We start from the raw sequence: 22491 nt of genomic DNA on the forward strand, positions 1-22491 counted from the left end.
ATGTCCTTTAATGCTATTCAACAATTGGTTATGTAAGTTTTCTTTTTTGAAAACAAACTACACTTGGGACACCCTAGGTGGTATTTTAGGACAGCCAGGAAATTGAAGAAATCTGCACATTTAGCTATTTATACTATCGAATGAGCTAGATTTGCTGTCAGAAAAACTATATGCAGCACACTCTTAGTAGTCTCTTGTTAATAACAGTGTTCCCAGATATTGAAGGGAGGACTGTGGTTTTTATACAGAAACCGTATACCTTCGTTTCAGGTGACATTGTCAGGAACTTGTCCTAGAGAGTTACCACTCTACAGACACTCCATGCCAGCTTCTAACTGTATCTGAATGGAACAAAAAGCAACTGGAAAATTCCACCATGACTTACTTGCGGGCTCAGGTGCTATTATCACTGACAAGTAGGTTTAGACAATACTGAATTTGGTAGAAATTAACTTTCAAACTTTATAGGAATCTTCAGTAGAGATATTATGCCTTTGAAATATGTGGAAATGAAAATAGATAACATCTGGGTGAGTTTTTTGAAATGCAAAGTTAAAAATTATTTGTGTCATATTAGTTTATCAAGAGTTAATAGCTAATCCCAAGGAAGATACAGTTCAATTAATTAACTTATTTATTTATTTTCTTTAAGACAGTCTCACATTGTCTCTCTCGGTAGAGTGTCATGGGATCACAGCTCACAGCAACCTCAAACTCTTGGGCTCACGTGATTTTCTTGCCTCAGCCTCCCAAGTAGCTGGGACTACAGGTATCTGCCACAGTGCCTGGCTGTTTTTAGAGATGAGGTCTCACTCTGGCTCAGCTCCAGGCAGTCCACCCGCCTTGACCTCCCAGAGTGCTAGGATTACAGATGTGAGCCACTGTACCTGGCCCTGTAGTGAATTAATAAGCCTTTTATATCCATGTAATTTATTTTGGCAAAAAATACTCTTTTTTGTTTAATGGCTTTTTGTGTGTGTTTTAAAACTAGGACCATTCGACAGTTTGAATCTAAAGCATAGTCACATGATTATTAAGTTATAGCCCACAAGAAATTTTTTTGATGTCAATTTGCCATTTTGCCTTTATATTCAGAACTACTTTTTCATAGTTAAAGATTTCATCTTAACTCTAATCTGCTCTTGGTGGTTCAGTTTTATAAAGGAGCAGCCCAGTCTTGATGTTAACTAGAAACTCAGGTAGTCTTCATTTCCTTATATTCAAACAGAAGATTTAACCATAACAGAAAGGCTGATTTTAAATCAGTGGTTTCTTCACCTTCCTACCCCCACTTCTATTTTTATTTACTAAATATGAAAATATAACCTGACCTTGGAGCATTCTTAGAGAGGTCAAGAATTCTGCTTCCATTTAGTACCCAGTTACTGATTTTCCGAGGACTACATACAAGTCGCTTAAACTTCCTACAGCAGAAATCAACTGAGGAGAGAAAGTTAAAACTTCATTTGGAAGGCATACCAGTAGACCTTGCCTGACTCAGCTCGTGGCCAGGCAGGGGGGACAGTGTATGCAAGAATAATTTGGAGTTTGTGCCAGCTCTAGCCAGCTTAATCAGTGGCTGGGTAAACTGCAGTACTCCAACATTCTCTTGAGGAAAAAAGGGGGAAGAAAACTTACCGGAAATGTTTCTGATTGAAAAACCTCTCCTTACAGTATGGATTTTGATTTTAGTTATAAAGAGGCTGAGATAGGTTGCAGGTAATGCAACACTTGTCAATAAACACTTTTTTTTTCATGGCAATAGTAGACAATGCAGTAGGAAAGGTGTTGGCAGAGGGAAGAGAATGAGCAAAGGCATCAAAGAGTGTCTTGTCTAGGGATTCATTGGATACTTTGCTGTAACTAGGGTTTGTGGTAGGCAGTGTTTGAAAGTTAGGTTGAATCCAGTACTAAAAGACCTGTTGTGTCCTAAGCTAAAAAAATTACTGGGGAACTATCTCAGGTTGTATCTTAGTTTGTTTGTTGTTATGTTTGTTTTTTAAAGCAGGGAACAATCTTGTGTGATGAAATGAATCACTTTAGGAGTTTGACTCTAGTGGCCTTGAAAAGATAGCTTGAAGAAAGGGAGATATTTGGTTTCTGTTTCTGAAACACTGTAATTGAATGGCTGGGGCCTTCTGGATGTGGTTGGTACCATTGTGGAATGGGCTGATGGCAGAATTCTTGGCCAGAGGGCAGGGTTGTGGAACTCCAGTTTATTAGTAATAGCTTTAGAGGTCAACGAAACTTTTTCTCAAAGAACCAGATGCTTACCTAGTAAATGTTTTTGGTCTGTGGGCATTGTGATCGCCACTGCCCTTGAAAGAACTACTCATTCTGCCATTGTGTCTCTAAAGCATTAAGAGCAGAGCAGAGACAGGTAATATGTAAATGAATGTGGAGCACTCTTCCAATAAAACCATTCACGAGAACAGATGGCTAATGCAGGCCAGGGTCTGCCAACCTCGGTTTAAACTGTAGTGAGAAGAGAATCTGAGACAGAACTATGAGACCATCTTTTCATATAGCACCAAGAGGAAGGACATTTCTCAAAGATTATTAGGCAAGCAGGAAAATAGGAAAGAATGGCAAGAGAAGAGGGTAGTCGAGAATTTTGTGGAGAGATTCTACTTAAAAGATGCCATAGGAATCTGAACTGATTCAGATATTCAGTAATTACTCATGGGGTGGGGGGTGATGATAATATTGTGATTTTGTTCTTTATAAGCATCCTTATCTTTTAGAGATTTATACTAAATATATTTCTGAATAAAATGATAGGCTATCTGGAGTTTGCTTCAGAATAATCTATTGAAATTGTGGAAGTAGAGAAGAATAGATGGAACAAAGTAGGGCTCGAGTCACCAAGTGTTCAATACTGGGTGATAGATACATAAGAGTACATTGTATTAATCTCTCTGCTCTTGAATACAAATTAAAACTTTCATAATGAAAAGCTTTTTTAATTAAAGACTTTAGGATTTCGGATTAGGGGATTGACCTCAAAGCGAGTTCCAAAGAGTACTTGGAGAGGAGGATGGATTGCAGAAAGTGCATAGTGGAGGAGTGGAGAGGCAGTTTGCTTCCCAAAAAGGAAAAGAAAGAGGATATAAAGGCGGAAGAGGTAGGAGAAGCCAGTATTGAGGGAGAGACTCGAGATGGGGATTTTAGAGAAACTTCTCAGAGGATACAGAATGGATGGTTTAAGCAAGTGTGTAGTCACTCTTCAGCCTGTGGGTGTTTAGTTTTGTCCCCATATGTAAATATATCTAGAATTATGTAATGAAAAGCCATTTCTCACAAAGTAAGGAAATACAGGATGGATTTATATTTAAACCTGTGTCTCTGCTGGTAAACATTGAGGCATTTATCACAATAAGGCAAGAGAATGAAATTCCCATAGTTGAAGTCTCCAGAGATTTATAGAATGCAGTAGGAAACACTCATTCCTTTAAGATTCTCCCCTTTTCTCTATGCTATCTTTTAAAACGGGCATAAAGGCTATGCCCATTACACAACGTTGGGAAACCAGAGGAAGTATAAAGGAAACTAATCCTCTTTTGTCCTGTTACACAGTTGTAGCCAATTTTACTACAGTTGTACTCTGACTTCTCTAGGCTGGGCACCAAAGAAAGGATAAGTAATACACAGTCCCTACCCTTCAGGCACAAAGTGTACTAAGAGGAAATGGACTGAGAAAATAAGGGCAATAAAATTTCCTGCGTTAAATAATACTTCAGGATTTTTGGATGAATTTTTGGTTTAACAAGTACAAATGTTCTAAGTAAAATACATTTTTCATGTTTTCTTAATTTTCAGATATATCAAACATTGAATTCTTTCTGATTTGAGCTTTTTTGTTTGATTTTTGGGGAACTGTCATTAATTAAAAACTGCAGTGGAAAAGGTTGAGGGATAGAAGCCATGTATATTATCTTTTGTATGTTATTTTTGATAAAGTGACGATTTCATTTTATGTGACCTGTGAAAACTTTATATTTGAAAGGTGCCTGGATATGCTGGGTATAGATAAGTTCTTTTCTTTTATCTCACGCTGGATGACAACTAGGAGGAGTAATAGTATAAATACCTGCACCACCCATGGATCAACAGGTGCACCTTATTCTCCCTAATCTGAATTCAGCCAATAATTTGTCGTGTTATTTGTGTTTTATCCTTTTGTTTAAAGGTTTTTGAAGAGGTTTCCATTGTACACAACATAACGACATGACGTATTCTGGAACTGGATTGAAAAACAATCTGTAATTAACCAACAGATAATTAGCACTTTCAGAATATAGTACTTTCATCTTATAATCATTTACTCTTAAAATGAGCTAAATTATCTTCTGTAATTTACCTGGCATGTGTTTTGTTGGTGCATGAACTCACATTCTCTCTTTTTAACTAAAAGATAAATCAGTTTTAGAACTTAGAAAGCACCAGTAAACTTTCCACCAAGAATGGCTTAGGGTTACAGTGTGGTATTTTGAAAACATGTTCATTTTAGGTTAGTGTTACCAGTCCCTCTCTCCTTTTTTTTTTTTTTTTTAATGTTATTTGCCAAATGATATCATAAGTTCAAATGACTCTTTAGGTGTTTACTTTTTAATTTTTAAACTGCCAAGCTATTTACTTTCCAAGTATGCTCTAAAATTCAGTGTAAAGTGAAACTATTTTGTTAAATTTCTGAGGTATAATTTTAGTGAAATATTTTAGTATCTTATGTTCTCGTCTTAGATATTAATCTCTTTATAAAATTAGTTAGTGGGTTTTCACTCAATTTATATTAAATTGCCATTTTTAGTTCTTTGATCAGGAATAAGCATTATTTTAATTTTTTATTTCTGAGTTTTCAGGGTGAAAAAAATCATGTACACATCATAAGTTTTGTGTTTTCTTGATTATTGTAAAGGAAGTGTTGTAAGCTACATTTAAATTATTGATATACAAATAACTTTTGACCTATGAGTGGATAATACTTAATCTGTTAGGGTCTACACTTAATCATAATTGTTTTTATATTCTTGATTTATCTGAAATAAGTTGTATTATCCATATGGGCTTTCTTCAATCCATTGCTCTCTGATAATTCTTCATTAAGTGCATAGCAAAGTACTTATGGAAATAACATGATTTTCATAATCTTTTCCTTTTGATCCTTGAAGAGTACACTAGTAGTAATAGCTAGCTTCTTTACTGCTAGCCACAGTCCCCTTCCTGTACAATGGAACATCAGAATTTACTCCTATCTAATTGTAACTACGCATTGACCAGCTTCTCCCTGTCTTTATTCTCTCCTTAACCTCTGGTGACTATTATTATATTCTCTACTTCTGAAAACTTTTTTAGATTCCACATATGAGTGAGATCATGCAGTATTTTCTTCTGTGCCTGGCTTAGGTTCCTTAAAAATGTCCTCTAGACTTATCCATGTTGTCACAAATGATAGGATTTGTTTTAATAGCTGAATGATATTCCATTGTACTATGTACCACATTTTCTGTTGCATTCATCTGTTGTTGGATACTTAGGTTGATTCCATATCTTGGCCATTGTGAGTGAATACTGACTGCTTCAGTAAACGTGGGAGTGCAGGTACATCTCTTCAACATACTGATATCATTTCTTTTGGATACATACCCAGTAGTGGGATTGTTCTGTTTTTAACTTTTTGAGGCCCTCTTCCATACTGTTTTCCATAATGGCTGTACTGATTTACATCCCCACCAATACTATGTAAGTGGTCCCTTTTCTCCACATCTTCCCCAACACTTTCTTTCTTTTGTCCTTTTTTTTTCTTCCCAATAGATTTGGAGGTACAAGTGTTTTTTGCAGCATGGGTGAATTATATAGTAATGAAGTCAGGGTATTAGTGTATAGTGTACACTATTCAGGGCTTTTACCTGAATTGTGTATAGTGTACATTGTTCCTGGTAGGTAACTTTTGATCCCTTAGCCCTTTCCCACCCTCCCCCTTTCTTAGTTTCCAGTGTCCATTATACATACTACTTTGTGTAAACCAGCATTTTGCTTCCATTTTTAAGTATTTGTTTTCCCCTTCCTGAGATACTTCACTTAGGGTAATGGTCTCCAGTTCCATCTAGGTTGTGACAAAAGACATTATCTCATTGCTTTTATAGTTGAGTAGTATTCCACAGGGTAGTGTAGATATATATATACACAGTATACATGCACACCACATTTTATTTATCCACTTACAAAGTGATGGGCACAGGTTGATTTTATGTCTTTGCAATTGTGAATTGTGCTACAATAAACATACAAGTGTGTGTGTTTGATCTAATGACCTCTGGTCTTTTGAGCAGATATGCAGTAATGGGATTGCTAGATCAAATAGTAGCTTCTTTTAATTCTTTGAGGAATCTCTGTACTGTTTTCCATAGAGGCTATACTAATTTAATGGATTCCCACCAGCAGTGTATAAGTGTTCCTTTTTTATCATATCCATGCCAACATCTGCTATATTTTTGACATTTTAATAATGGCTGTTCTGATGAGGTGAAATGATATCTCATTGTGGTTTTAATTTGCATTTCCCTGATGATTAATGATCAGTTGAGCATTTTGCTTATGTTTACTGTTCCATTTGTATGTTGTCTTTTTGATAGTAGCCATTCTAACTGGAATGAGATGGTATCTCATAATGGATTTGATTTGCATTTTCCTGATGACTAGTGATGTTGAGCATTTTTTCATGTACCTGTTGGCCATTTATATGTCTTCTTTGGAAGTGTCTCTTGAAGTCTTTGGCCATTTTTAATCAGGTTATTTGGGTTTTTGCAGTTGAGTTTTTTTAATTCCTTTTATATTCTGTATATTAACCCTTTGTCAGATACTTTGCAAGCGTTTTCTCCCGTTCTTTAGGTTGTCTCTTCAGTCTTAATTCTCTCCTTTGCTTTGCAAAAAGCTTTTTAGTGATGTAATTTCATTTGTCTATCCTTGCTTTTGTTGCCTCAGCTTTTGAGATCTTATTTAATCCTTGCCCAACCCAATATTGTGAAACATTTCCCCTATGTTTTCTTCTAGTAGTTTTGTATTTTGGGGTTTTACATTTAAGTCTTTAATCCATTTTGGGTTGATTTTTGTATATGGTGAGATGTGGGGGGTTTAGTCTCATTCTTCTGCGTATGGATATCCAATTTTTCAAGCATTATTTATTGAAGAGACTGTCTTTTCCCCAGTGTGTGATTTTAGCACCTGTCTTGAAAATCAGTTGACCATAAATGTATGGATTTATTTCCAGACTCTATTCTGTTTGTTGTTCTGTGTGCCAATATCATGTTGTTTTGGTTACTATAGCTTTGTAGTATGTTTTGAAGTTGGATATGATGTTAGTCTGATGCCTCCAGCTTTGTTCTTCTTGCTCAGGATTTCTTTGGCTATCCAGGCTCTTTTGTGGTTTCATATGAATTGTAGAATTTTTTTTCTACTTCTGTAAAGAATATTACTATTATTTTGCTAGGAATTGCATTAAATCTCTAAGTAACTTTGGATGGTTTGGCCATTTTAACAATATTAATTATTCCAGTTCATGCACATAGGATATCTTTCCAATTTGTATCCTTTTCTTTTTCTTTTTTTTTTTTTTTTTTTTTTTTTAGTTTTTGGCTGGGGCTGGGTTTGAACCTGCCACCTCTGGCATATGGGGCCAGTGCCCTACTCCTTTGAGCCACAGGCACGCCACATTCTCTTCAGTTTCTTTCTATCTTAGTGGCTGCATGCCGTATCTATTAAGTTTATTCCTAGGGGGGGGTTTTTATTATTATATGTATTGTAGGTGGAATTTTCTTGATTTCTTTTTGAGATAGTATACTATTCAGCATGTAGAAACACTGATTTTTTTTTTTTGAGACAGAGTCTCAAGCTGTCGCCCTGGGTAGAGTGCTGTGGCGTCACAGCTCACAGCAACCTCAAACTCCTGGGCTTAAGCAGTTCTCTTGCCTTAGCCTCCCAAGTATCTGGGACTACAGGTGCCCACCACAACACCTGGCTATTTTTTGGTTGTAGTTATTATTGTTTGGCAAACCCAGGCTGGATTTGAAGCACTAGCTCCAGTATACATGGCTGGCACTCCAGCCACTTAATCTATAGGCGCCAAGTCAATTCTTCTTGTTTGTTTGTTTTGGGTTTTTTTTTTTATTTATTTTTTTGGAAACACTGATCTTTGTGTGTTGATTTTGTATTCTGCACCTTTATTCTAACAGTTTTTTGGTTAAGTCTTAGGATTTTCTATGTATAAAATTATCTAATCTGTAAATAAGGACAATTTGACTTAGTCCTTTCTAATTTGGATGCCTTTATTTCCTCCTCTTGCCTAATTGCATTAAGACTTCTAGTACTGTGTTGAATAGAAGTGGTGAAAGGAGGCATCCTAGTGTTGTTTCTGACTTGAGTATGTTGAACATGATGTTAGCTGTGGCTTTGCCATATATGGCCTTCGGCATGTAGAGGTACGTACCTTCTATACCTAGTGTGTTGAGTTTACTAATGCCAGAACCTTGTGTTTGCTTTCTTCCTGCATCATGTAATGTTTCTTAGTTAATAGAATTTGAACTAGAGTGATTTCAGTTAAAAATGAAATTTTAGGTTATTAGATTTTATTTCTCCAGTCACTTCCTATTCAGCCTTGAGACCAAGATCCATATGGTATCTTCTAAAACAAAACTTGTTCAGCACTCTGGGAGGCCAAGGCAAGTAGATTGTCTGAGCTCTAGGGTTTGAGACCACACTGAGCAAGAGAGAGACTCCTGTCTCTAAAAATAGCTGGGCATTGTGGTAGACACCTGTAGTCCCAGGTACTTGGGAGGCTGAGACAAGAGAATCACTTGAGCCCAATAGTTTGAGGTTGCTGTGAGCTATAACGCCACAGCGCTCTACTGAGGGTGACAATGTGAGAGTCTGTCTCAAAAAAAAAAAAAAAACTTGCTCAGTATTTAAAGCATTATTACTTTTTAATATATTTTATATAGCCCTCTGTTATACCAGTATCTATTGCTGCCTAACACATTACCCTGAACTTAACAGTTTAAAATAAAAAACATTTATTACCTCATCATTTTCTGTGATCAGAAATCCCAGTACAATTTACCTAAGCATCTCTGGCTTAGGCTCTCACAAAGCTGCAATGAAGGCATCATTCAGGGCTGCAGTTATCTCAGGGTTCAACCTGGGGAGAATCTGCCTCCACATGCACTAACATGGCCATTCATAGACCTCAGGTTCTTATTTGTTGGCTGGACACATCCCCACAACACACCCCTCTGTAGGACAGCTTACACTATGGCAATTGGCTTCCTTCAGAGCCTAGTAAACAGAAGAGTCCAAAGTAGAAGCTGAAGTTTCTTTGTAACCAAATCTCAGAAATGACATCTCGTCACTTTTGCTGTATTTTATTCATTAGAATTGTGGCACTACATTCACCCAGACTCAAGGGAAAGGGGACTGAGCAAGAGCATTAGTACCAGGTGGTGGGGTCCGTCTTAGTGGCTGCATGCCGTATCTACTATGAGTGCTGTACAACTTTACTACTTTTTACTGTGCCATCTTCACAGGATTACGCTGATAAAATTCCCTGTTTAGATAAAGCTCCCTGTGCTTAGCTTGCTGTTGTCTCACAATCTTGAATTAATCACTTTATATAGAATTAGACTCCTGTAAAGGGAGGAAACCAGGACAGAGATAAAGGAATGTTCATTTGCAATTTTACTTGTATAGCTTTTTCTAGTTATTTAGATAAGAAGCTTTGTTAAAACTCTAAGGTACTATCAAGAAAGTGTACAATTGGGAATATTTTATGCTCTGTTCATTATATAAATTCTAAAGTTTGTTTTGTTCAGGATTGGTAAAGGTTTTCAAGGCGTCATGAAAAGATGGGGATTTAAAGGCCAGCCTGCTACGCATGGTCAAACAAAAACCCACAGGAGGCCTGGAGCTATTGCAACTGGTGTGAGTATAATTAGTGATGTTCTTTTTAATGCTAAATATTCATCTTCTGCACATGAAGTGCTTAGGTCCTTGAGATCAAGTCACATAAATTTAATCTGATTCCAGGTGGATCCAAGTACTTGTCACCCTTTTTGTAGGTTCTGGCCTCACTCATTTTCCAAAGCCAGACTTTTATATCTCACATACTTAACCACTAGTCCTCAATACCTTTTGACCTACTTTCCTGTTCCCTTCTGTTTCCTGACGTGTACTCTGAAGTTGACTGCAGAAATCAGGGGTTACAGTGCTATTCCACCTGCCCTACTTGCTCCTTCCCAGATTTCTTTTTGCCTTAAAGGATCCAAGAAGATTGTCAAGGACAATATCATAGTACAGGGAGAAAGAAGGAAAGAGGAACAGTAAGAGCGAAAGAAATAGAGGGGATTCTTTGTATTGCTAATTCAGTCCTATTCTTCCAAAGGCATAGCATAAGGAGGCTAGAGGAATTTTATTCTGATTTGGTGCATCAGTGTAATACAAGATCTTTCTCTAAAGGTTGATAATATATTCTGTTTTTCTCATAATAGGAGAAACACAGATTAAAGTTGTTCTAAGATAATTTCTCACCTAGCAGATTGTGTCATAAAGCTGTTTAATTTTTGTCACTCTCTTGGCAAGAAATAGCAACAGGCACTCTCCTATATCACTGATGGGAATACAAAATATGAAGGGGAATGTGGCAGTATCACAATTACACATGCATTTACCTTTGATGCAGCAATCCTGCTTTTAGGAATTTCCACTCAAGGTGGTCTCTCAAAAATGCATTTATACAAATTTAATCATTGCAATATTATTTATAATTATAAGCGTAAATGTCCACACCTTTGGAGTTTGGATTAATAAACTATGGCACATCTACTCAATAGAATACTATATAGCTCAGGGTCCTCAATCTTTTTAAATGGGGGCCAGTTCACTGTTCCTCAGACCGTTGGAGGGCTGGACTGCAGGCCGTGGGTTGAGTCGCCTGCTAAGCAGGACAGGCAGAGACAGCAAAAACACCCAACAGGCTGGATAAATGTCCTAGGTAGGCTGCATGTGGCCCGAGGGCTGTAGTTCGAGGATGCCTGATGTAGATGAAGAGAACAATGAGAAGGTCACTATGAAACAAGGAAGTGATTTGCAAGACATTAGGAAATATACATGCTTTCTACTTATTTTTAGAAAAAGAACTAAAAGGATAAACTAGAAGTGAATGAGATTGTTTACCTGCAAGAGATGGGTTGAAACAGTGTGGAAGAATTTAGGTATTACAAGAGTGACACTTCTTTAGGTGTACTTTAGGAACCATGTTAGTGTTTTACATATTTAAAATAAAAGCAGATAAGGGGGAAAATGCAAAATGGACTATCATTAGTAAATGAATCCAACTCTTTCACATGAATAACATAACCACGCTAAAGAGGGAGAGAAAACACTAAAGCAACTTCTGAACACAGTAATGTGGTCCTTAACTTAATGATGTTTCAACTTAAAACGACTTTACATTGATATGAAAGTGACAGGCATTTATCACAGAAACTACTTTCCAGTCACCCATGCAACCATTTTGTTTTTCACTCACAATGCAGTATTTAATAAATTACATGAGATAACCCAACACTTTGTTATAAAATAGGCAATGTTAAGTGATTTTGCTCAATTATAGCTAGTGTTAAGTTTTTAGAACACATACAAGGTAGCTAGGCTAAGGATATTTGGCAAGTTAGGTCTGTTAAATGCATTTTCATATGATATTTTCAACAGAGGGCTTATCAGGCCTCCATTGTTAGTTGAGAAGCATCTAGACTAAATTTAAAATGTACTTTGTACAAAAGTTGAGTTCTAATTTAGTTTTTGCAGTAGTATCAGAATTCTAAACTAATTTTCTATAAGTTGTAGTATTGAGCAGGGAAGCATATATATTGACAACAGCAGACAGGCTTCACGCTATTGGAAAAGAGCATTAAAATATGAAGAGGGTACAGTTGTGTTCTAGCTTTCATAAGAAAGTGTGAGTAAATATAAGTTGGTTTCATAGAAGTACTGAGTACATTGGAGTACATTTTTCCTCCATTCCTGAGATACTTTACTCAGGAAAATATGTTCCAGTTCCTTCCATGTAAACATAAAAGAGGTAAAGTCTCTGTCCTTTTTAAAGGCTGCATAGTATTCCATAGTAGACATATACCGCAATTTATTAATCCATTCATGGAAAGAGAGAAATGGAGTGGGGTGGGGTGGTAGAGGGAGGGTAAATGGTGGGACCACACCTATGGAACATATTGCAAGGGTACAAGACAAATCTATCAAGTGTAGAACATAAAAGTCTTAACACAATAACCAAGTAAATGAGGCTAAAGCTATATTAATTAGTTTGATATAAGCAGTACGTCAAATTGTATTAAAAAATTCAACACATTGTACCCCACATATACATAAATGTACTCATGATCTGTGTGTATATGACTTAATTAAAAAAAATAAAGAGCTAAAAAAAATATGAAGGGGGGAAATTAGAATGAACCATATAGTGTTACATTTGAGTTTAAGTATGTATTTACTTGGGCATACGCATGCATGCAGAAAACAAATGTAAGGCACAAAGGAAAAGAAATACTCAGGATTGTCTTTTAAGCTATATTGGATACATATTAAACAACTCTTAATGCTGTGATGAGCCACTTCCACTGGGAGGTTCACTTACTAATGTGAGAGCAGATGATTGAAAAGTGTTTATATTCTAAGGCAGTGGTTCTCAACCTTCCTAATGCCACGGCCCTTTAATACAGTTCCTGTGGGTCGCAACCCACAGGTTGAGAAAGGCTGTTCTAAGGATTCATGTGTTGTGAGAAGCTTTTCTATTTTAGATATAATTTGGATTTTCTGCTTTAGATGTAGAAGTATTATCTATTGTCAGAGCCAAAATCAGAGACTTTGTGAAGGTATTTGATTTACGTGAATCAAAGAAAATTTGGACTAGCCAAACTCAAAATTCTGATAACTAACTCTTTAATCATTTTGTTCAAGCAAATCAAAACATCAAGAAACGAGGGGTAGGGCCATTCTAGCATCAGCAGTGTGGGGCATCTTTTACATCAGTGAATAAAGATTAGTTGAAAACAGGCCAAGTCATTCCATGTTTTTCTCTGAATGATGCTGTGATGTGTGTATATGTTTTTTTCTCTTTCCTATCTCAGCTAGTATTTTGTCAGTTACTACTTTGTTGTTACTGAGTTTTTCTCTTCAATCTATTTTCTAGTCATTATTTTTTGACTAGGCTCAGTCTAGTCGAATTTGGAAAGGAAATCCTCTAGAAGTAAATGTGTCCAAATTGACATTTAGATCTTTCCTGGGGCCCAGCAGAACAGGAAGAAATTACAAAACATTTTAATAATTTCTCTGAGTTCACATTGTGGTTTGATCAGTACTGTTTGAATTTGAGAGTACTTAAAAGTGTTAACTTTGGTTATCTCATTTAGGATATTGCCAGAGTCTGGCCTGGAACTAAAATGCCTGGGAAAATGGGGAACGTAGACAGGACAGCATATGGACTGAAGGTAAGTTTCTAAAGTGGTTATTTTTAGGAACAGTTAAATTAGCTACATGCAGAGGCACCAGCACGTGTATTCAATCTGTTTCTGATTACTCTAATAGACTTTATAGTTACTAGGAGCAGAGGATGCTTGAATTCTGTGTATGTTTATATGGTTGTACGTTACAGTGGCAGTAGTAGAGTAGAAATCTATAAGGAAAATGCAGTTGCTAAAAAGAAAAAAATTAGGTCTCTTAACGTGGAAGATTTCCACAAGATTTTTTTTTTTTTTCTTGGCATGAAAGATAAGATTCAGAGCATCAGGTATAGTATAGTTCTCTCTTTATAAAAGAATGAACAAAAGCTCCCTGCTTCTGTATGTTGCTGTACTATTAGATGATCACAGAGAAAAGTAGAAGGTTATATACTAGCTCATCTTGAATGATATATCAAATGTGTAAGTAGACAGAGGTAGATTTGGGTAAGAAGGAGAGAAGACAATTAAAATAGGGCAGAAAACAGCATTAAAAAAGGGTTGTAGTATACATCCATTTTTACAAATATATATTTAAAGGGGAAGAAATTAAGTTCCATTTCTACAAATTTGAGAAATATATGTAATATGTAAGTGAAAATGAGTTGTACTATAATGGGTGCTGTATAATTATATTATTTTATTAAAACAAACAACTTAATGTTTGTACAAAGAAGAAAATAAGCCGCTTAAAGACATCTGGGCCAGGTGCAGTGGCTCATGCCTGAAATCCTAGCACTCTGGGAGGCTGAGGCAGGTAGATTGGCTGAGCTCAGGCATTCGAGACCATCTGAGCAAGATTGAGACCTTGTCTAGAAAAATAGCTGGGCATTGTGGCAGACTTCTGTAGTCCCAGCTACTCAGGAGGCTGACGTAAGAGGATCACTTGAGCCTAAGAGTTTGAGGTTGCTGTGAGCTGTGACATAGCACTCTACCCAGGGCGACAAGTGAGACTCTTGTCTCAAAAATAAAAGAACAACACCCAAAGATAATCAAACATTTTGGTGTATGTTCCCCTGTCTCTATTTTAGATGTATTTTATTAATGAATTTTGACCAGTAGAAGTTTTTCAACTTCTGTATAATTAAATCTAGGAAATTTTTTCTTTTATTCTTACCAGAGACCGTCTGTTTGTCTACCCTTAGTTTTTCTATGTGTATAAGATTCTTATAGTATGTAACACCCATTATTAAATATGATCCGTGAGTTGAACTCAATTTCTTTTCCAAATACTTTCTCAGTCCCATTTCTTTACCGGTCAGTTCTCTCCCATTTGTGTAAGTTTTTTCTCCACATGCAGATCTGTTTGAGGACAATCTGCTTAACTCATTTATTTCAGAAATTAGAACCAGTGAAGTTGTGGCTTCTCCAGTTTCTAGTTACAGCAAGCTAGTACTAACTAAAAATAAAGTTGAATTTCAATTTATTATTCTTAAGAGGCCCAACATATCTAAGTGGTCTTGTTTATTCAGTCATATTTCCATTTAAAATGAACTTTCTACCATTTCCATTAAGATGTATCTGTGATAATCTTACATTACAAGTCACCATAGGATTTGAAGTTTTTCAATTTTTATTCATCATTTTGAAGTGCTAATATGAGTATTACTTTACAGGCTGCTTACATCCTCAGCTTTTAGTAACATTCTTTTAATACAAGTATGTTCTCAAATGTTTAACTCTCAAAGTTTGGTTTTATTCTTTAGGTATGGAGAATAAACACAAAGCACAATATAATCTATGTAAATGGCTCAGTACCTGGACATAAAAATTGTTTAGTAAAGGTATGTATAGCTTTTTCACATTGTTCATATATATAGACATGTGCCACAAATTCTCCTTTGACTCTTATATATAGCTTAAAAATAAATAACTGTTTTTCCACATGTTCTCTGCTGATTTTTTCTTGCACCTGAATGAAAAAAATACACAAGGTAAAGTATATCTTATGTCTATAAAACCAAAAACTTGTAGTGACCATAAGGAGGATACTAGGCTAATTATTGCCAAAAATAGCTGTCTTTTCAAAAAAGATCATTTTGGCTTTTTGAAGTACCCATCTTCAGATAAACAGGTAAAGAAAATATGGGGTATGGGTGTGTACTGAGTACTATTCAGCCATGTACAGAATTAAATTCTGTCATTTGTGGCACCATGGATGAACCTGGAGGACATTATCGTAGGTGAAATAAGCCAGCCGTGGGAAGACAAGTACCACGTGATCCCACTAATGTGGAATCTCAAAAAGTTGATCTCATGGAAACAAAGAGCAGAACATTGGCCATCAGAAGCTAGAAAATGGTAGAGGGAAAGAGAGGGTTGGTCAACAGGTACAAAGTTAGGGTTAGAATAAGTGCTGATGTTCTGTTACACAGTAGGTGACTATAGCAAATTATATATTTCAGGATTCCTAGAAGAAAGGATTTTGAATGTTATCACCACAAAGAAATGGTCAATGTTTAGACTGATTGATGTGCTTATTACCCTAATTGGCTCATTATACAGTATACACCTGTATTGAACATTATATGGCACTCCATAAATATGTACAGTTGAATCTTAATTATAAAAAGACAACATTTTAGCTTTTCTAAAGAGTCCTTTGACAAAGGAACTGGAAATATGTAAGTTACTTTCTTGTACTTTCTTGTGATGGTAAAAGGTAGACATTTTAGAGGGAGGTTTATTATTATTATTGGCCACAGCTGTAATTACACTTTTAAGTGCTTTTCTTAAAATATGTATTTTTATTTTAGAATTCTAAAACAAAGTAATAAAAACATATAGATAGATTTTAAGAAAAACTCTTAAGCTCTCAGAGATTTACTTTAATCACATAAAATATAAAATAAGTAATTCTGTCTGGGATTTAGGCCAACGTACAAATTCTCTGACTTTAGAGTTTTTCATCTCCCATTCTGAAAATAAATCTATATTAGAAGTGATGTCAGCTATATCCAGAAGTATATTCTTCGTTGATTTTCCAACAATAATTTCAGCAAAAAATAAAATTTAAACTTAAACCTCAGATTTATTTGGTGTTTCCCTATATCGTCTCTCTTTTTAAAATAGGTTCCATTACTAATATAAAGTGTAATTATTTTTACTCTTACAATAAATAAAAGTTTTACTTTTAAATTATTGCTCTCATTTTTCTTAATGAAAAATGCATTTGATAAATTTTTGAAAAGTTTTTTTGTTTTTACTTTTAAGTGGGTTTATAGCCTTCTCTGACAGGTAGTTGAAGCCAGCAGGGTGTCATTGTACTTCTCATAACATTTTGCCTTCATAATTAAATGTGTCCCTAGCTCCACATTCCAGGTTACAGATTATGAATATCATAATCTAATAAAAGAGAAAAAAGTTGAGAGATTATTTTCTGTAATACAGTTATACTGTATAGCAGATTAATTTCTAAATGTCAAGTCCTCCTTTTCTGCCTGTTCTACTGCATAAAGATTTCTAGGCTTGATTTCTAGCTGCGCCTTAACCACTGCTGCAACTTGTGAAGTACCATCTTAGCGTCTTGTTTGGCACCAACAAGGATGAATAGTTCAATTATCTTGAAAAGCTATAGAATGTACAGTGATATTATGTTGTGGTTGTTACAGATTTAGGGGAAGGGGCTAGGGTGTCATAGCTCACAGCAAACTCCAAGTCTTTGGCTCAAGCAGTCCTCTTGCCTCAGTTTTTCCATCTTTAGTAGAGACAGTGTCTCGCTTTTGCTCAGACTGGTCTTGAACTCATGAGCTCAAGCAGTCCATGAGCCATTGTACTTGGCCTACAGATAGTTTATAACCAGCAACATTTAGTATTCATATTTACTGACCACTGCAATAAAAGATTATTTTCAAAACCTCAGTCTACTTACTCAACCAGTGATGATTCACCATCACTAAAAATATTCAGAAAGTACACTGAAGATAGTTCTGAAAGAGGGGTCTAAATGTATTTTGACAAACAAGTCATCAGAGCAATGTCTAGTCCACTTTGATCTGTTATCAAACTAGTAAATATACTTATAACAAACACATTTTGATTTAAAAAGAGAACTCTATACTAAAAGAAAAATCTTCAAAATATAGTACCTACATAACTAACCTTAAACAAATGTCTGTCTCTAACATTGACATGTGGCTCTGGGAAGTGACTTATGGGTTTGTCTTTTCACCCCCATTGTTTCATTTCTCCAGTGATCCCATAGCATGGAAATAAGGCCCTCTTTGCCCCTGGAGATTGAGCCACTCCTCAGAGGGCAGGTTGTTTCATTAACATCCACTTACCTCCGAGGAGGTCAGAGTACAGAGCTACCAAGATTTTATTTTATTTTTTTTAGATTCCATAGTTAGTAAAGAGAGTCTTAGGAATGATCATCCTGCTTAATTAGCATAAGATTTTTGCTAATTTGGATTCACTAAATATATTACGAGAGCCTAAAGAACTGTTGTTTACAGCATAATGTAGTCAATGTTATTAAATTCTATTCATTTGTGCTCATTCCTGTGTTCTCATACGTAAAATTTATTTTCAGTTTTGCTTGGATTTATTGCCTGTTCTTTCCCCATCTTTCCTTAAAAGACTTAAACTGGTTTGCCAGTAGACATAATTATAAAAAGAATGAGATAGATAGTTGAGTCTTGGTGAAGGCAGGAAGATAATAAAGGCTGGGGTAGGATTAAGTACACACCAAATCTTACGCATTTGTTAAAGATGGGCTACAGACTTCAGACCCTCAACTTTAGAGCCACCAAGACAAAAAAGACTTAGATGTCATCATTTTTATTTCAAATTGAAGAATTCCACTACTGTAGCATTTACAGTTGGATACATACTTTTGTTATGTAAAATATTCCTCAAGTGTAATGGATTTTAGAAGTGTAGAAACAACTGAGAAGTAGTTCTTTGAGACATTAATGACTAATTTTTATTCATCAGATTAGCACAAAGTTTTGTTATGATTGGCTTTTTGCTTGGGTTTATTTTCGGTGTTAAATACCAAAAAAGTTTGAATTCGTAAAAATATTTTTTTCCTAGTTGTGGCTCAACCTAAGATTAATGAATTAGGGGGAAAAAAACTAAACAAGTTTATTTTCTCCTGGGCAACTTACTAATAATTTCTTGAAACAGTCATTAGAGATTAAAATAGATCTGTTTTTCTGTACTTAACTGTTCTTAGCAGCTGTGTGCTTATTTCAACTAAATTATTCATTTCTTATTGCCAAACTGATTATGGCTTATTTTACTCTGTGTATATAATTACATGTAATCATTTTTTAATTTCACTATGAATGAAGGCTGTAGAATGAGTCAGAAGCTTTAAAGAACCCAATAATGTTTTCTAAAAATAAAATCTAACATTTTAGATCACATTAATATCTATACTCAAATTCTTTGGTCTGTGAATTCACAGATATAATTTGAATTCTTTTTTAGAGCACAAAGAGTTAATAAGGCTCCTACAAAGACTTACAGGTCTCTTACTGTTTTTGCCAAATATAATTCTGTCTTTATCTTCCAAATAAGAATGCTGTTTACTAAATGTAAGCTAATTTTCTTAATAAAAGATCATATTTTTGGTTAGGTACTTTTAGAGTCAAGATTAACAAAAATACTAATAAGGGTTTTTTATTAACCTCAGCTCAAAATATCTGTGCTATATTGGCTCAGTGCCTGCAGCTCAGTAGTTATTGGTGCCCAGGCCAGCTAAACCAACAATGACAACTGCAATAAGAAAGTAACCAGATGTTATGGCGGGTGCCTGTAATCCCAGCTCCTTGGGAGGCTGAAGCGAGAGGATCGCTTAAGCCCAAGAGTTTGAGGTTGCTGTGAGCTGTGATGCCATGGCACTGTAGCAAGGGCAACATAGTGAGACTCTGTCTCAAAAAAAAAAAAAAAAAATTTTTGTGCTAAAGTAGAACATAAAGTAATCAAAATAGACACTAAAAAATAGATAATTATTTATCTATTAAAATAATAAAATTATTAAATAATAAGATAGATAATTATTAGGTATATAGTTTATGTCAGGTAAAAATGAATCGATATAAATGATGTTTGAGTAGTAATTTCAGAATATAACTTACCCTTTTGGGCTGTTTAGGAGATTTATAAGTTATGATAAGATGTAAAGTAATAATTAGTGACTTTTATTCTTATAAAATAGCTGATTAACTTGAGTTTTTGTCATTGATTTAATCAGATTTTTGGAATAAAAAGAATGCATTAACTGAGTTCTTTTTTATGCTCTATATATCACAGTTGTGTTATTCACATTAGAAAGTGTAGGAGCAGGTATTCTTTGATTATGAATAATAGATAAAACAGACTACCTTTAAATAACTTAATTGGTAGTACTTATTAAAGTAAAATTTTTTGCCTTTTCCCTCAGGTCAGAGACTCTAAACTGCCTGCATATAAGGATTTCTGTAAAAATCTACCATTCCCTACATATTTTCCTGATGGAGATGAAGAGGAACTACCAGAAGATTTGTATGAAGAAAACGTGTGTCAGCCTAGTGCACCTTCTATTACGTTTGCCTGACATCATTGGACTTGGCAGAACCTTACATATTCTGGGAGCACTGATGAGCCCGAATAATAATCTAACCAGAAATTATATTCTTTCCTAGTCACAACAATACCACACTTGTCATCTCTGTCAAGGACAGATCCCTCATCACTGAGTTGGATTTGGTTAGAATAATTACTTTATTAAACATATATAAATTAAGTAGATTGGATTTGCTAAAATTGGCAGTTTGCATATTAGCAAAATATTTGTAATTCGTGGACTTCATTATTTTCTACACCTTTCTGGAGATAAAATGTATATAAATTTAACTTTTATTAAAGATCTGTCAACCTTTTTTGAAAGAGTGGTCATGATACAGTAGAAAACCGTAAGGGGACTGTGGTGCAACTTATTTGGGTAAAGAATCCATTTGCTAAAATTCACTTTTATTATTTTGCATTTCAAAGAAGAAAGTAAGTGAGATTTTTATTTGAATTACAGAAATATATGTTGAAGGCCTGACAAAGGAAAGATAAAATCATTAATTATGGGTCCTGTTTACACTTCTGTTGGAGCAGTAATTATTTTTTAGTTTGATTACTCAGATGTAAGATTGGTATAATCATTTTTCTATGATGCCTTTCAAAAAGGAGTTGTACGTACATTCAACAAACTTAATCAAGTGTTACTCAAAATGTTAATGGCTTCTGGGTTTCTTTTCATTGTAAGAAATTAAGACATATTTATTAATGGCTACTCAAGACAAATAATTAAACTTAACAATGTAAGTATAAGCAGATCTCATTTAACTACTCAATTTCCTCCAAACCAGATTCTTGATTTTTATCAGCCGAGAAGCTTATTGATCATAGTGTTGTGTTAGGTCTCCACATGATTTATTTATGGCTAATAAATTTGTATTAAAAGATGCAGTAGTGCTTTCCTGGCCATATTATATCTTTCCCATTTTCACTTTAAATCCAAATCCAAAAACATCTTTTTTAAAGTTTTCATTTGTACTTATCTTATCCATTAAATATTTATGGCAATTGAGAGGTAATTCACTCAGTAAAATAGTAGGGAGGATATGCCAAAAGAGTTATTAGTTTACTGGCTAAAAACTCCCTCACAGACAGTGCCAGGGGAGCTGGTGCATTGTCATGATGTCAGAGCCATGAGTTGTTGACCAAGGTTTTCAGTTAGGATTTTCCTGTTTCGGCCAGGCACTGTGGCTCATGCCTGTAGTCCTAGCACTCTGGGAGACCCAGGTGGGTGGATCGCTTGAGCTCAGGAGTTTGAGACCACCCTGGGCAATAGAGAGACCCTGTCTCTACTAAAAATAGAAAAACTGAGGCAAGACGATCACTTGAGCCCAGGAGCTTGAGGAGGTTGTGAGCTATGAAGCCATAGCACTCTATTCAGGGAAGCAGAGTGAGACTCTGTCTAAAAAAAAATATTTCCCTGTTTCTCTGCTAATATTTACTTGATCTGCTATCCTTTCACAGCTGATGATTTTGACACAATTTGGTGAATTTTTGCGATGTTTCCATCAGTTTCGCTTGTTACTAGCTGTCCTGACCTTTCTTCATCAGTGACGCTTTCTCTCTCCTCAGAAAACCATTTAATCCATTTGTTCACTGCCATTTTCTTAATGGCATTCTCATACTCTTGGACTAACATATCCTGATTTCACTTACATTCTTGCCAAACTTAACAAGAAATTTAACATTTGTTTGTTGCTCTAATTCAAGTTCCAATATTCTCACAGTAGCACACAAAAACACATAACAACAATAATGAACACTCAGCAAGATACTGCCACACATTGACACAAACACAGCTGTGGGACACTGATATACCAAGGTTATGAAACCACACCAAGCTGTTTGTATAGTTCTGCCAACATAAGCTCACAGTGGCAAGCTGGCAAACCTAATTGTCTGAACTTTAATTAGCTGCATTTGATAAAGGACCCTTTAATGAACTTACACATGCATCAAGTTTGCTGGTAAAGCATAGGAAAAAGCTCTTATCTTGTAAGACAAACGGTGATTGCTGGGAGAACGTAAGTCTTTTTCCTGCATTAAGTATTTGTGCAAAGATTTAAAGGAATCAACTCATGAGTGTAGCCAAATGATAGAAGGAAAAGCCAAGGAGCAGTTTGGCAAATAATTGAACAGAAATAAGATGTTTTCAAGAAGGCAGGGAACCTTCACTAGAGAGTCTGCCGCAAACCCACCCCATCTGTCACAAGTCAGCAACTGGTCTGCGGATCTATTTTTAAGGTTTAAGGAGACAGTCTCCAATCAGCTTTTGGGATCACAATGTGAGCTCTGTATTTCAGAGCCAGACAGAGAGCAAAGCATCTAGTCTCAGCCTCCATCTTCCACTCACTCCCCACTGCCAGCACCTTGTCCGGAG

General features: G+C 35.5%; 1 protein-coding gene and 1 non-coding gene across 2 annotated transcripts in view; both read left to right on the forward strand.

Moving 5' to 3' along the window:
- MRPL3 (mitochondrial ribosomal protein L3) overlaps positions 1-20425 on the forward strand; it is a 40939-nt gene extending 20514 nt beyond the window's left edge. Inside the window, exons 7-10 of the mRNA XM_003781702.3 lie at positions 9861-9969; positions 13473-13550; positions 15266-15343; positions 19948-20425. Of these exons, the coding sequence (XP_003781750.1) occupies positions 9861-9969; positions 13473-13550; positions 15266-15343; positions 19948-20100 (418 nt within the window). The 3' untranslated portion in view covers positions 20101-20425. The remainder of the gene's footprint in view (positions 1-9860; positions 9970-13472; positions 13551-15265; positions 15344-19947) is intronic.
- LOC111725818 lies at positions 1472-1607 on the forward strand. The gene has a single exon (XR_002773785.1). It is a non-coding gene; the product is annotated as a small nucleolar RNA SNORA58 (small nucleolar RNA).
- Positions 20426-22491: the final 2066 nt, after the last annotated feature.

This window comes from Otolemur garnettii, unplaced genomic scaffold (genome assembly GCF_000181295.1).
Source record: "Otolemur garnettii isolate 467f Iridium unplaced genomic scaffold, OtoGar3 scaffold00002, whole genome shotgun sequence".
Lineage (NCBI taxonomy): Eukaryota > Metazoa > Chordata > Mammalia > Primates > Galagidae > Otolemur > Otolemur garnettii.